The sequence below is a fragment of the Nannobrachium achirus genome (genome assembly GCF_963921795.1).
Source record: "Nannobrachium achirus genome assembly, chromosome: 2".
Lineage (NCBI taxonomy): Eukaryota > Metazoa > Chordata > Actinopteri > Myctophiformes > Myctophidae > Nannobrachium > Nannobrachium achirus.
In genome coordinates, this window is record NC_137811.1 from 55,197,039 (window position 1) to 55,213,974 (window position 16,936).

Here is a 16,936-nt window from a genome sequence, read left to right on the forward strand (position 1 = left end):
TGTCCGACCCGAATCGACGTCCGAGCATTAATCATTAAAATGCGTCCGACCCGCGCCGAGGCCCGAACCTTATGTTTCCAACGCTTTTTCCCCTCCTTTCTTTTTCTTTGAGGAAGCCACTGATTTACACTCACAAGCAAACTTGTTCTAATGTGCAGTGCATGGCATGCAGCGTGCCTGCTTGTTACCCTTAATGTGAATATTAAGCCACAATGTGGCTTGTGAAAGTATTTAAATAGTAGGCTATGTTAGATTATTAAATAATACAAATAATAACGTGCGCTGCGCTGCAAGTTTCTGCGCCTGGAAAATAGCAGATCTACAAGCTCACAACGCGTCGCGGATGCGAGGCGTTGTGAGCTTGTAGATCAGCCACATTTTGTCACGGAACACGCCGTGATGAAGAAGTATAAACCAGGATTTACTCAGCAAGAGCCGTCGCAGACTGCGTCCGCGTCTGAAGACGGGTCTTATGACCCGTCTCATGACGCGTCAGTGCTTAAACAGCGGTCAAGACGCAGCTTTGCGTCCAGGACGGAGCTCCCGCGGCTCAAGACGCGATTCTCGGTTTCAATCACGTCTTTGCGTCTTCTAGACGCGAAACCGCGGCTCAAGACGCGATTCTCGGTTTCAATCACGTCTTTTAACCTCAAAGACGCGGCTTGGACACTACAATCGCGTCTTTGATCCCAAAGACGAGGCTTGGAATCGCGTCTGGCTGGAACTCGGTGTGGCCGTAAAGGAGACATGTAACCCGCAAAGTCTGCTGTGTGCTGTCCTTGTATCTATTAGATACATTTTACTATTATTTATTGTCAATGGAACATGCTATATTCTACCATATTGTCGGCATTATAGTGTGTCATAACGTTTTTAGTGCGAAAATATATCTTTTCGTTTCTTTTTTTTTTTAGCATTTAAAAAAAAAAGGCAGGTTATATCTGCCTGGATTCATGGCACAGAGCAGAACGTTTAGCTCAGTCGCTAGAGCGGCCGCCCCGTTGACCGGAGGTTGCCGGTTCGATCCCCGCCTCAGTCACTCTTTATTTCTAAGCACTGTGAAACACGTTTTCTTGCGGCTCCAGACGCGAATCTCGTTTCAATCACGTCTTTGAGCCAAAAGACAGGGCTTGGACCGCGTCTTTGAGCCCAAAGACGGGGCTTGGACACTACAATCGCGTCTTTGGGGGCTTGGACCGCGTCTTTGAGCCCAAAGACGGGGCTTGGACACTACAATCGCGTCTTTGGTCCCAAAGACGTGGCTTGGAGGCTACCGCGTCTGGCTGGAACTCGGAGCGGAGTCAAGTTCATTGAAAATAACGGGGCCGTATGTTTTGACGCGGCGCCTCCGTGCGGCCGATGTGTCTAGTGTGTGTTCCCCTTCAGACGTCTGCTGTCTGCTCTCCGTGAAAAAAAAAAAAAAAAGGGTGTCTATTGTATGTATTTTTTGATGGAGAATTCAAATATTACCTTCTTTTTTGCATAGGACAACTCTAACCTGCATCAATTGGTATTTTATAATTGCCAATTGTACCCTATCCATCTAAAAAACAAATTGGATGTCTATTGTAGGTATTTTTTGATGGAGAATTCAAATATGACCTTCTTTTTTGCATAGGACAACTCTAACCTGCATCAATTGGTATTTTATAATTGTCAATTGTACCCTATCCATCTAAAAAAACAAATTGGATCTCTATTGTATGTATTTTTTGATGGAAAATTCAAATATTACCTTCTTTTTTAGATAGGACAACTCTAACCTGCATCAATTGGTATTTTATAATTGCCAATAGTACCCTATCAATCTAAAAAAAACAAATTGGATCTCTATTGTATGTATTTTTTGATGGAAAATTAAAATATTACCTTCTTTTTTTAGATAGGACAACTCTAACCTGCATCAATTGGTGCATCAACCTTCTATCTATCTATCTATCTATCTATCTATCTATCTATCTATCTATCTATCTATCTATCTATCTATCTATCTATCTATCTATCTATCTATCTATCTATCTATCTATCTATCTATTTATACTTCACCTTTAGTCAAGAAGAGAGTTCAGCCTCAGGAACTTGCACACCTGGAACTGTGTCATGACTGTGTCATGGAGCTAAGCAGAACTATGTTAAATACTCACAATGAGTCTGATGGACCAATCAGAGTGGTGGTGGGGGGAGGGATCAACAATAGACAGAAACTGGATAATGCTTTGTTAACTGTCCCACCTAAGTCCCTGCTAGTCTGAACAAATCACCTTCCCTCTCATAACACTACTACTACTACTACTACTACTACTACTACATTTATATAAAGCTGCTCTTGCATTTGAATTCAAGTCAGACACAAGTTAAGGTTAACTTAGGTAGTAGTTCATTTTGCTGGCTTTTGTGTGTGAGTGTGTAGGCCCACAAATTATTATAATTGTCTGTCATTAAGTGACTCAAAGGGAGACGTCTAATGGGTGTTTATTATTTTAATATTAACTGTGGGAAGATTATATATATTTTATTTTGCACTTACAGTGTTGTGATATTATTCCTGAAGGAAGAGGGGTATTTTCACAGCCCAGGCTTTGAACCTAAATGCTGTTTACATGCTCTATAAATATTTATTTCTATATAAAACTCAGTTGTGTGGAGTTATTGTGTGCCTTTTCTTGTAGCTAAAGAGTCCATTTGTTCACTAGACATTAAGTCAAGGTTACTATTTTGAGTTGAAGCCAAGTGTTTTATTACTTTGTGGTTTAACATTATTTAAAAGGCAAATTCATTGTTATGGTTACTTTAGAAGACTGCTTTTGCATTCATGAGTTAAAAAGAGAGCCAAGCTAATTCAAAGAGTTAAGTTAAAGGAACACAAAACGTGACTTAACTCACAGCTGCCATTGGACAGACAGTTATAACATACTCTTATCTTTCACAGAACAGACAATTATCATTTATTTTATCTATTTGAGACATGTAGCTGCTCTAGGGGAAATAGAGCATTAATTTGGGATCAGCCTATTCAATTGATAATGACCAATGGGTGCCAGTTTCTAAGTAGTTAAGCATATTACCATAACAATATATGTGGCCTAGACATGGATATTGCCCACTCAACTCGTAATCTACAGAAATGTCCACCACATCACACAGTATAAAACCTAGTAGAGAAATCTGCCTTCTCCTGTATTGTATTAGTGACATTCATTAATAAATAGTAAAATAACAGGACAGAGCAGAACAGGCCTCTGCTGTGTCTTTATTATGGGTGCATTCCAATGCAAATGGATACTCTGGAACAATCTGAAACAATGTATCTTTCCTGTGGCTGTTATAATGAACACAAACAGATCAGAACGTAATTTAACATTAACCAGTTACATTTATCATACAACAATTTAAGGGATGGATTCCTTTCTATTGTGTGAGTTACTTAAATGCTGATCAATATGTGAATCTGGCTCTTATCAGGTGGGTGTTTTCTCTCCCTGTCCTGTGCTGTCCTCAGTTAAACCAAGACAGTGCTGTTGTCACCAATGTGGAAAAAGCTTCAGCTCAATTTATTATCTCAAAGTAGACCAGAAAATACACACAGGAGAGAAGCCATTCAGCTGTGAACAATGTGGGAAGTATTTTGCTAAAAGATCACAAGCGTTCACATACTGGAGAGAAACCTTATTGTTGTGACCAGTGTGGGAAAAGATTTGTTCAAAAGGGGAATTTAAAAGAACACCAGAGAATTCACACTAGAGAGAAGCCCTATTGCTGTGACCAGTGTGGGAAAAGCTTTATTCGATTGTCTTATCTCAAAATACATGAACGAATTCACACAGGAGAGAAACCATACGGCTGTGTCCAATGTGGTGAAAAGATAGTCCGAAAGTGCACCAGAGATTTCACACCGAAGATGATGCATATCACTGAACATTTTCGCACACTGGACACAGCAGTATATGGCTTCTCACCAGTGTGGATTTTCAGGTGTCTTTTCAGAGCCGTCTTCAGAGTGAACCTTTTCCCACATTGGTGACAGCAGTAAGGTCTCTCTCCAGTGTGAATCTTCTTGTGTTGTACGAGGCTAGATTTTACAGTGAAACGTTTGCCACAGTGTTCACAGCAGTAAGGCTTTTCTTCGGTGTGAAATCTCTGGTGCACTTTCGGAGCAGCCATTAAACTGAACTTTTCCCCACATTGGACACAGCCGTATGGTTTCTCTCCTGTGTGTATTTTCTGGTCTACTTTGAGATAATAAATTGAGCTGAAGCTTTTTCCACATTGGTGACAACAGCACTGTCTTGGTTTAACTGAGGACAGCACAGGACAGGGAGAGAAAACACCCACCTGATAAGAGCCAGATTCACATATTGATCAGCATTTAAGTAACTCACACAATAGAAAGGAATCCATCCCTTACATTGTTGTATGATAAATGTAACTGGTTAATGTTAAATTACGTTCTGATCTGTTTGTGTTCATTATAACAGCCACAGGAAAGATACATTGTTTCAGATTGTTCCAGAGTATCCATTTGCATTGGAATGCACCCATAATAAAGACACAGCAGAGGCCTGTTCTGCTCTGTCCTGTTATTTTACTATTTATTAATGAATGTCACTAATACAATACAGGAGAAGGCAGATTTCTCTACTAGGTTTTATACTGTGTGATGTGGTGGACATTTCTGTAGATTACGAGTTGAGTGGGCAATATCCATGTCTAGGCCACATATATTGTTATGGTAATATGCTTAACTACTTAGAAACTGGCACCCATTGGTCATTATCAATTGAATAGGCTGATCCCAAATTAATGCTCTATTTCCCCTAGAGCAGCTACATGTCTCAAATAGATAAAATAAATGATAATTGTCTGTTCTGTGAAAGATAAGAGTATGTTATAACTGTCTGTCCAATGGCAGCTGTGAGTTAAGTCACGTTTTGTGTTCCTTTAACTTAACTCTTTGAATTAGCTTGGCTCTCTTTTTAACTCATGAATGCAAAAGCAGTCTTCTAAAGTAACCATAACAATGAATTTGCCTTTTAAATAATGTTAAACCACAAAGTAATAAAACACTTGGCTTCAACTCAAAATAGTAACCTTGACTTAATGTCTAGTGAACAAATGGACTCTTTAGCTACAAGAAAAGGCACACAATAACTCCACACAACTGAGTTTTATATAGAAATAAATATTTATAGAGCATGTAAACAGCATTTAGGTTCAAAGCCTGGGCTGTGAAAATACCCCTCTTCCTTCAGGAATAATATCACAACACTGTAAGTGCAAAATAAAATATATATAATCTTCCCACAGTTAATATTAAAATAATAAACACCCATTAGACGTCTCCCTTTGAGTCACTTAATGACAGACAATTATAATAATTTGTGGGCCTACACACTCACACACAAAAGCCAGCAAAATGAACTACTACCTAAGTTAACCTTAACTTGTGTCAGACTTGAATTCAAATGCAAGAGCAGCTTTATATAAATGTAGTAGTAGTAGTAGTAGTAGTAGTAGTAGTGTTATGAGAGGGAAGGTGATTTGTTCAGACTAGCAGGGACTTAGGTGGGACAGTTAACAAAGCATTATCCAGTTTCTGTCTTGTTGATCCCTCCCCCCACCACCACTCTGATTGGTCCATCAGACTCATTGTGAGTATTTAACATAGTTCTGCTTAGCTCCATGACACAGTCATGACACAGTTCCAGGTGTGCAAGTTCCTGAGGCTGAACTCTCTTCTTGACTAAAGGTGAAGTATAAATAGATAGATAGATAGATAGATAGATAGATAGAAGGTTGATGCACCAATTGATGCAGGTTAGAGTTGTCCTATCTAAAAAAAGAAGGTAATATTTTAATTTTCCATCAAAAAATACATACAATAGAGATCCAATTTGTTTTTTTTTAGATTGATAGGGTACTATTGGCAATTATAAAATACCAATTGATGTAGGTTAGAGTTGTCCTATCTAAAAAAGAAGGTAATATTTGAATTTTCCATCAAAAAATACATACAATAGAGATCCAATTTGTTTTTTTAGATGGATAGGGTACAATTGACAATTATAAAATACCAATTGATGCAGGTTAGAGTTGTCCTATGCAAAAAAGAAGGTCATATTTGAATTCTCCATCAAAAAATACCTACAATAGACATCCAATTTGTTTTTTAGATGGATAGGGTACAATTGGCAATTATAAAATACCAATTGATGCAGGTTAGAGTTGTCCTATGCAAAAAAGAAGGTAATATTTGAATTCTCCATCAAAAAATACATACAATAGACACCCTTTTTTTTTTTTTTTTCACGGAGAGCAGACAGCAGACGTCTGAAGGGGAACACACACTAGACACATCGGCCGCACGGAGGCGCCGCGTCAAAACATACGGCCCCGTTATTTTCAATGAACTTGACTCCGCTCCGAGTTCCAGCCAGACGCGGTAGCCTCCAAGCCACGTCTTTGGGATCAAAGACGCGATTGTAGTGTCCAAGCCCCGTCTTTGGGCTCAAAGACGCGGTCCAAGCCCCCAAAGACGCGATTGTAGTGTCCAAGCCCCGTCTTTGGGCTCAAAGACGCGGTCCAAGCCCTGTCTTTTGGCTCAAAGACGTGATTGAAACGAGATTCGCGTCTGGAGCCGCAAGAAAACGTGTTTCACAGTGCTTAGAAATAAAGAGTGACTGAGGCGGGGATCGAACCGGCAACCTCCGGTCAACGGGGCGGCCGCTCTAGCGACTGAGCTATACGTTCTGCTCTGTGCCATGAATCCAGGCAGATATAACCTGCCTTTTTTTTTTTATGCTAAAAAAAAAAAGAAACAAAAAGATATATTTTCGCACTAAAAACGTTATGACACACTATAATGCCGACAATATGGTAGAATATAGCATGTTCCATTGACAATAAATAATAGTAAAATGTATCTAATAGATACAAGGACAGCACACAGCAGACTTTGCGGGTTACATGTCTCCTTTACGGCCACACCGAGTTCCAGCCAGACGCGATTCCAAGCCTCGTCTTTGGGATCAAAGACGCGATTGTAGTGTCCAAGCCGCGTCTTTGAGGTTAAAAGACGTGATTGAAACCGAGAATCGCGTCTTGAGCCGCGGTTTCGCGTCTAGAAGACGCAAAGACGTGATTGAAGTGATTGAAACCGAGAATCGCGTCTTGAGCCGCGGGAGCTCCGTCCTGGACGCAAAGCTGCGTCTTGACCGCTATTTAAGCACGGACGCGGCATCAGACGGGTCATAAGACGCGTCTTCAGACGTGGACGCAGAGAGTCAGCGGCTGTCTCACTTGGGTGATGTGTGTTGAACGGACGGACGGACGGAGCTGCAGTGCAGAGTGCACACAACAGCGCCGAAAAATAATAAAAATCCAATGCGAGGTAAAGTAGTGGGAACACAAGCAGGGAGCTCCATTCAGCGGCACGCCACTTCCAATCAGAGTTGTCTCCGGCTGCAACATTAGCGCGAGCAGCCACACACACACACACACACACACACACACACACACACACACACACACACACACACACACAGAGGAGTTGCACGCTGCGTGCATCATCAGAGAGAGTGAAAAAACGTTGTGCGTGCTGTTGCAGCCACCCAGTCGCGGACATTTTTGTGTGTGTGTGTGTGTGTGTGTGTGTGTGTGTGTGTGTGTGTGTGTGTGTGTGTGTGTGTGTGTGTGTGTGTGTGTGTGTGTGTGTGTGTGTGTGTGTGTGTGTGTGTGTGTGTGTGTGTGTGTGTGTGTGTGTGTGTGTGCGCGTGTGTGTGACTGTGTGTGTGTCTGCGCGCGCGCGCCCTCCTTGCTACGTGTGTGTCTACAGTGTGTGTGTGTGTGTGTGTGAGAGAGAGAGAGAGAGAGAGGGAGAGGGTGTTGAGTCTGCCTGCTCAATAGCGCCCCTCCTTTAACGTGTGTGTGTGTGTGTGTGGTCTGTGTGTGTGGTCAGGAGAGGTATGGCTGGCGACAGACATACACGGCGACAGACATACACGGCCAGTAACATCGTGAAAGCGAATTACAGGAGTGGTGTGACCACCACTCAAAAATTGGCAGAATGTGACCAAAATTTAGAAATGGATTTCTTGGCCATCTGTCTATTTCGCTCTCTCTTTCTTCAACTCTGTCTTCTCTGCCTCCTCCCAATCTGATTTATGTTGTTTTTCTTTTCTTTTTTTTGCGGTCGTGCCTGTTTTCAGAAGCCATGCCACAGACTAATGCTCATTTCCTGCAAGAGCTGCTTATCAGTGCTTGGAGAAGCTGTTGCGTCAGGTTAGTTCTTGTACACACACACACACACACACACACACACACACACACACACACACACACACACACATACTTGTTTTTACTAGTGGTTTTGAGTTGAGTTTTGTGTAATACTACTTATTAATCAACCACTATCTTTTCTGAATATTTGACCTCTCCTTTTTTAAACGTCAGAAACCCTGAAACTGTACATCACAGAGGTAGTGGTGGAGCCAAGTGTTGGAGACTACGAACCTGACATTTCCCTACCAAGGTGAGTTTTATCTAATATTTGGATATGGAAATGAATTTCATTCGCATCACATTATCTTGGATGGTTGAGAAAAGCCTAAGAAAAGACTATGTTTGACTGTTAGTGCTTCCTTGAGATTTCTTTATGACTTGGAGGAAGATGAGTCTCCAGGTTGGCATGCCATCGGGTATGAAAACAGAGGAATGTGCAGCTTAAATGCAGGCATTTTATTTGTCTGTTGTCCTCCACTTTCATAGATCCCGTTACCTGGAACAGACGGTAGCAGCCAGGCTGCTGGCGTTGTCCAGTACCGTAAGCTCCTTCCGCTACACCATCCAGACACCTGACGAAAAGGACTTTTTACTGGTAAGAACAAACCAACATGGTAGAAGGCTTTACACGATGTCGATACTGTGTTCAGACGGGCATCTACAAAGCCACAAGCTACCGTTCTTTTTCAATGGAAGGCAGCGATATGAAGCTGCACAGAAACACCTGACGTTTGTAGCAGCTACAAAATCTACAATGCTGCATGACTTCAACTGCAGCGACAAAACAACCCAAGTGTTGTTAACCCAGGGGTCTTCAACGTTTTCAGTCCAAGGACCCCTTAGTTGAGAGAGAGATGAAGAGATTCCATATAGTTTTCATATTTGACAGCACAATCATCAGTGTATTTTGGATTCATATTAATGTGTGTTTTCAGATATTTAACCACTTGAACCATCAATACTTATAAAACTTGATCTTTCACTCTGTACTTAGTCTGCTCTTTTTCCCCTCTACACCAAAGCTCTTTGCCGAAAATAGACAATCTACAACTGCGAGGCGTTGTGAGCTTGTAGATCTGCTATTTTTGGCTAAAGTTCTCCAAATATGGATGCTAGGGTTAAAGTGGTTAATATAAAAAAGGAAAAACAAATCACTCAAAGATTTGGAGGACCCCCTGTAGTAACTCTGAGGACCCCCCGGACCCCCTGTTGAAGACCCCTGGTTTAACCATTTCCACTAACCTTCTCTCTTACCACAATTCCTGCTTGAAATGGGGGGGGGGGGGGGGGGGGGGACACGAATTGTTTCCGCCAGCCAGTTCCATGTTCTTTACAACCCCAGGCATTATATTTTCTTTTATATTGTTCTCGCTCGTCTGAGAATCAACTCTTCAACAGAGACAAGAGACAGATACTGTACGCTGTGTCGCTTTCAGATACGCTGTGTCGCTTTCAGATATGCTGTGTCGCTTTGTATCTTTTGTATTATTGTGTTTCTGTTGGTGAAGGTTTGAATGTGAGAAACCTGCGTGCCACTGAATGTGACTTTGACTGCTCGGGTGCACACATGACGCCTGTCTGTGTTAAATGACTTGTCCTCTCCCCAGCTCTGGCTGTTGAACAGCGACTCCATCACAGCGTCCATTCCAGAGAGACAGGCTGTCGGCGATGACAAACTTGCCACCCCGGGCCAACAGCTTGGTCCTCACAGTCCATCATGCAGAGCTGCCAGAGCCCAGAAAGTCCTCTACATAGCTTGTTCCCATCCAGACCTCATGCAGAGAGAGTAAGGCCACTTCTTACACCCCACCCCCCACTCCCTGTCAATCCATGTCTCTTCCCTGTCCTTAATCTTTTCCTTTTATCTTTATAGTCAGGGACCCACAAGCCCAAAAGCTCAAGGAATAGGGGTGATACCTGTGATGTCTTGCCGTACTTTTTATTTCTGTTTTATCTATTAGTTTGGTCATTAAGGTCCACAGAATGACAGGCCTGCTCTGCCGGAAACATCGCGAAAAAATATTAAAAAAAGAAAATAAATGTGCTTTAAAGGAGCTATAGTCAACTTTTTCTTGAAAAACGGATGCTAAAATAAAAATAATGTTTCGAAAATATTTTATAAAAAAATAAGCTTCATATATGTGTTTCAATTAAAAAATGACCACAAAAAGCGTAAAATAATGATAAAATAATCATTTTGGCCCTTTGTTTACATTTACAGGGCCCGTACTTTGTTTACCTACAATGAAAAAGTTGACTATAGCTCCTTTAAGTAGCATGTGAGGGGTCAAACTAGGGGTTCTTCGTGATTCTGAATCCATTGCAAGCATTTGTTTTGCATGAAAAACATTCCTAGGGCAAAATATCGGCCCCCCGAAACTGTGAAAAGTGATGATTTTTTTGATGACTCATCACTTTTTACAATTTTGGGGGGCCAAAATGTAGCCCAAGGAATGTTTTTCATGCAAAACAAATGCTTGCAATGGATTCAGAATCATGAAGAACCCCTAGTTTGACCCCTCACATGCTACTTAAAGCACATTTATTTTTTGTATTCTTTTCCTGTATAGTGAAGTCGATGGGACAGTGAATATACAAATGGCCATAACTTTTTTTCGTGATGTTTCCGGCAGAGCAGGCCTCTCATTCTGTGGACCTTAATGACCAAACTAATAGATAAAACAGAAATAAAAAGTACGGCAGAACATCACAGGTCCTCTCCCATTATCAGGGACTGGGTCCCTGACTATTACTTCGCAAACCACTAAGCCAGGGGTTTTCAATTTTTTTGGACTCAGGGCACCCCTGTAAATAACTTTTTCATCCACGGCACCCCGCACCCCTGAATTACACTGTTACATTTTAGAATCTTACATCATATTGGAAAAATATCCGTTTCCATCAGAAGTGACTGAACATAATGTTATACTTGATGTTTAACCACTTGAACCACAGCATGCCTATTCTGGGGGAAAGTTCACCAAAAATAGCCGATCTACAAGCTCACATCAGGTCTGTTTCAGTGAAGTGATATTGATGAATTCCAAATATTATCAAATTATCTTGCGGCACCCATGGACTGGCATCACGGCACCCCAGGGTCCCCCGTCACCCACTTTGAAAACCCCTGGTCTGGAGAACTGCATCAGTTCAATGTGTAACGACATCCTTGTTGACTAGAGATGTTAATCTCTTTCAATCTGGAGTTTGGGCAATTTTTTTTCTTTTTTTTAGAAAATAGCACAAAAAAAAATGTATAACAGAATGTACTTGTATGAAGTTATAGATTGGCTATTTTCACAATTTGTCATGACAAAGTATATATAGGGCTTAAGTGGTTAAATCCCATCATAAAAGACCTGCGCTTCACTCCCTCCAGTCCAGATCCGAGCAAAGTGCCAGAGGCTACAAGAGGATATTGTCCAGATCCTTTCGGACAATTAGAATAACATTGCTAATGGTGCAAAGAATGCTGATAGGAAGCAGGAGAGTTTGAAAAAATACCAATGCATGCCATGGAAAACAAAGCATGGGCAGGGTGCAGCCATGGAAAACAAAGCATGGGCAGGGTGCAGCTAAGAATCTTTCTCAGTAAATGTGAGAAACACTTATGCGGTACAGAGGCATACTATATAAGCAACCACCTGTCTCACGGCTCACAGCCAGAAGGGAACATGAAAGTCTATACTTTGTTTATAACGATGAAACTATACATTTCGCTCTTCGATTGTTAAAAGTAATTGCCTGTTATTTCGCAAATAAGCCCACCATCAAAGGCAACTCCCAAGTTGTCGGAACTCGGAACACATAAGATTTAATGGTGTCCGTTCAATGTACTGGAGGATTTGTTCTGAAAGGGGGGAGCCTCTGAGTGCCTGCCTGCATACATTGAAAGGTGTGTGCGTGTGCGTGTGTGTGTGTACTTTATGCACCCCACCGGTGGAATCTTCTATCCTCATTATTTTCAATGAAATCAGCACTCAGCATCTATTCCACCTCCTCTTTACCCAAATCCAGAAAAACTGTTAGAAGGGAGAGAGAGAGAGAAAAGTTAAGTTTTGCCTTTACAGTTCGGACAAGTCCTTCAGTTGATTGACATACAGTAGAGTAGACGGAAAGGGTTGCAAACGTGTACTGGATTAAATCAGAACCCATAACTGATTTGCTGGCTTTGGATTAATTGATTACTTGTTAAACTCAAATTGATTTACTGGCATTGGATTAAATGAGTATACCTTGAACACAAATTATTTGTAAATTGTGTAAAATATGCAAGCTTATTTTCACTTGGATGGAGGAGGAGATAAAGGTAAATGCACACTTTGCCAGTTGGAAGTAAAAGCCTGGCTTGGTAGTGTGTGAGGAAACAACATTTTTAATTTAGATGTATATATGTTTTTATTAGGGCTGGGATGCGATTACAAATTTTAATCTAATTAATTACAGGCTCTGTGATTAATTAATCGCAATTAATCGCATTTTAATCGCACATCGATATTTGACCTGAGAAGCCTTTTTTTTCAAGTAAAACGCATTTTGTTGTACGAGTGAATCAACAAGTGAGTTTTTTAAATCTAAATTTCGCATCCACTGGGCCAAGCAAAGCGCTCTGATCGGCTACTTCTCCCTTTGCGTTTGTTGTCTCTTCCTGGTTGGTGCATCGCTATGATCGGTATAAGCGTATATGCGAAGGTAGCTGGATGCCTTGGATCGCGGCTGTCACAATCAGGGCACACTTGACTGCACCTGCAGACTGTTTGTTGCAATGGCACTGTTGAGTTTTGTCTCCTAATTAACCGGAGAATCAATGGGCCAGGTTAATCCAGGTTGTAACCACTGTCAAATTATTCAATTACACCTTGATTGAAAGACGCCGTCACCATTACAGCACCAATACATATGATATGATATGATATGATATGATATGCGTCACAGGTACACCGTATGGGATGTGTGACTGGCCTGTGTTGCTTAAAACCTGGTACAGAAACAGAATAGAATAATTTCAATTAAGGGTTAGGGTCTAGTGGCCTGTCAAAGAAACCCACTGGACTAGTTCCCACAATCCATATTGTCAGCTTGTGTGCCAGCTAGAAGGTAATCATCTACTGGGTGACTTAGTCATAGTGTTTACCACTGTTGTTGTATGATGTAGGCTAGTGGTCCCAAACCTTTTATCTCAAGACCCATAAAAGAAATCCGATGTTTGCCTGGGACCCAAACTAGTGAAAATAGCAGATATACAAGCTTACAACTGGTCGCTTTTTTTTTCACTATTTTCACTATTCTGAAATATTAGTTTTAATTTAGGGAATGTCTTTGATTACTTTTTATTTATTCATGACATTCTTTTGGGGAAATGTTTGAATTTTGTTTTTTGTGGAAATCCTTTAAAACAATAATTCGTGACAACATTTAAACAACATTTAAAGAAATTAAGCGATATTCACTCACGACCCGCGAAAATGGATCCGACCCACTGTTTGGGACACAGTGATGTAGGTTATGTGTTTCCATCATGTCACCATGCTGCAGTCGGGCCATGGTTGGCATAGGCAGAGAGATTGATAGGCCGTTATCTGTCCCTTCCAGAAGGGTGAGACGTGTGCTCCTCCAAGGAATGGCACGCAGATGGCTAAATGTCACCCCAGAGAAAAACTGGATCAGTGCCATTCACGCACAGACAGGGCATCGATCCTTCCACTCTAAATCCCGTTCTTCTCCTCAATCCCCTCTTTCCTTTGCTGCTCACACACACGCATGCACCAGTGCCCATCACACAAGCCACGTCCATCCTGTTTTATATATCTACTGATGGATTAAAATGGTATATATTGTTTCTGCCTTGAATGTATATGCAGTGATGTCATTACGTGCGCATCCCGCATCAAAAACTCATTCAAGTCACCCAGGGACTCATTCATGTCATGGTCCTGGGGTCCCGGGGATGCGCCTCCATTGGAGTCCATGTTAAAATAATGTCCCGCGTCGCAGTAAAAGAAAAAAAAATGTCCACAGACACCACCATTGTTCATGGGTGGAAGCATCCTACTTTACCCTACGTTAACACAAATAAAATCCATGTAGAAAGTCTTAAACAGGCGATAGAAACGTCAATGTTTTGATTCCACCGACGTCCGACGCCATTTTGCGCGCGTAAACTTTATATTGAGGACTCATAAAACCTTTCTGGGACCCATTTGAATGACCACCTGTGGGTCCCGGGACCCATTACATTGAAAACCTAGTAACATCACTGTATATGCCCCTTTTATTTATCAACTGAGCACTTTTGTCTGTTTCATACTCTTGTAGTTACAATGCTGTAAATTTCCTAGTTCCGTGCTAATACGCTGATTAAATAAAAATAAATGGGCTAGCTTAAAAACCCTACCTAGCATCTAATGTGTTAATACCTGGCAGTAGTATTGTGCTTGTACTGTACACTCAACATACAATAATACTGTATCTTAAATTAATTTACACACTGTACCAGATGGACTGCTACTTTTACTTTTTTTGTTGTATTCCTTGTTGTAGGAAGACTAGCTGCAGTTTGGTGAAAGCTAATGGGGATCCATATAAATAAACAAATAAACTTGTGTGTGTTTGCGTTTTCAGAATTGTGACCAGTTGGGAAGTCAGTGCCATTGGTCATCCTCTGGTCCTGCCACTGAAGACATGTGAAGAGCTACAACAATTGATGGATGACAGCAACTCTTCTCTTCCGGCATCATTGCGTTGCATGAAGGAGTACAAGGTGAGACAACCAATAGATAAAGTGTGAAATGTGATCTGAAAGTTTCTACTAGATAAGCTTATTCTATCTTGAGTTTTGGGGGGGGGGGAATCCTATTGGCTCCACAGCAGGGACCCTGGGTGGTAAGAGCTCATTATTGTTGTTTACATATTTTCCCCAACTCTCCAGTGTTTTACAGTGTTTGTATTCTTCAATTAATTACACGATTCAGAGCTTCCTGCGTCTCCAGTCTTGATTACTGGCATATTTTCATGTCCCCCTAGTACACCTCCACCTTTTCTACAATCAGTAATTGGAACAACAATAAAATAAAATAAAAAGTATTAAACTTTGCCAGAGCTACCATAAAACTGTTTGACTAGAAAAATAAGCAGTGTTAACTGTGCTGACAACTATTCTTCCGGCTATTTTCCTGACGGTCACAGAGTAATTACCACCACATTACCTGCTACTTCCTGTGCAGAAAGTTATGGAAGTGACTTCTGGCACTTTCTTCTCTTCCAAGTGACATTAAAGCTGTGCAGTAAGCTTTTTTTTCCCCACAGCAGCTGTCAGGTTGAGCTCCAATTATTTGGTCTGTTGAACTAGCTTATAGACGAACTGTGGCTCTCATTAGAGAGCATTTGAGCGGGCCGGAGACGTGGACATTAGGAGTAGTTATTATTTTAACGCATAACCATAATGGAAGCTGATCTAACTGCTAATCGAAGCCGATCTATCCAATCTAAATTCTATAATTGGAATCTATAACTCCCCTTTTAAAGCGAGTTAAGGTGTTTGTATAAGAATGTTATTCTGTTGCTGTGTTATTATGAAGGTACTGCACTGAAGGCCAATGCTTAAAATGCTTACTAAGTGTTTCCCTTCACCTACTGTACCACAAGCCTCTAGGATGGTAAACTAATTAAATTCCACAGGCCCTGTCTCACTGTAGACTGATACACTCCTGACTGCCTCATCGCTCCTCTGATATAAAACCCTGTGGCTAGAACCCTTGAGCAAATCCTTATATTGGGATTGTATTGCCTTCGACGTTCTGAGTAGCCACAGCTGCCACACAACAATGGAAGAAGCTATTACGACGTACTGAAATGGAAGAAGGTTTTGGAGCTGGTGTCTGTCTGGACAACTGATAAGTGACATTGGCAAAAAGAGTGTGATAAATCGACACATTCAAACACTTCCTACTTCCTCAAGAGTATAGTGCTTTGCTGCAGAAAGAGGAAGACATGGGGTAATGTGATCACAGAGCCATCTCCAGTTACCGGAGATGGTCACAGAGCGTCTGGGTTCCTCCGCTGGTCAAATCACTTACAACACACTGGGTGTGGAGGAGACATTAACCCAGGATAGCAGTGTGGGAGGCTGATATGGATCTGAAGCACTGTGTCTGATTATGAGCGAGAGAGAGGAGGAGACAAAGTAGCAATGAAGTCAAGTGTGTGTTTGTCTCTCACCAGGGAAACGAATTGTGTGTTGCACGCACATACACGGGTGTGTATGAGAGTGGGGTTTAATGTGGTGTCTGCATGTCTTTGCTTGAGTCCCTAGATGAAAGCCTGCAGCCTAAACCAGCCTGTTATTACACTGTATATGGAATGTGCTGCCAGTGTCTAAGGTCTGTACACACAAGACTGTTTATTTAGTGTGATTAATTGCGACCGAAGGTCGCATATACTCTGAAGAACCGTGTCGCTTGAGTGTCCTTCCTTCCTTCCGTATCCTCGTGACCGTCCGTATCCTCTGTGATGTCAGTGTGATGTCAGCGAGTTGTGACATCACATCCTATCATGTCATATGGGACTACCGTCATAGAAAGTAGCCATTGTTAGGCCGGAGTCATTGGCTGTCTAAACATGGAGATGTGGATAACACTATATATGGATTGGAGATAGTCTA

General features: G+C 41.5%; 1 protein-coding gene across 1 annotated transcript in view; it reads left to right on the forward strand.

Annotated features, from left to right (window-relative positions):
- The window catches only part of ube3d (ubiquitin protein ligase E3D), a 33,903-nt gene that overhangs the window by 8,391 nt on the left and 8,576 nt on the right, over window positions 1-16,936 (forward strand). The window contains exons 5-9 of the mRNA XM_080754232.1: window positions 8,205-8,277; window positions 8,449-8,527; window positions 8,764-8,872; window positions 9,885-10,063; window positions 14,899-15,037. Coding sequence (XP_080610358.1) covers window positions 8,205-8,277; window positions 8,449-8,527; window positions 8,764-8,872; window positions 9,885-10,063; window positions 14,899-15,037 — 579 coding nt within the window. The remainder of the gene's footprint in view (window positions 1-8,204; window positions 8,278-8,448; window positions 8,528-8,763; window positions 8,873-9,884; window positions 10,064-14,898; window positions 15,038-16,936) is intronic.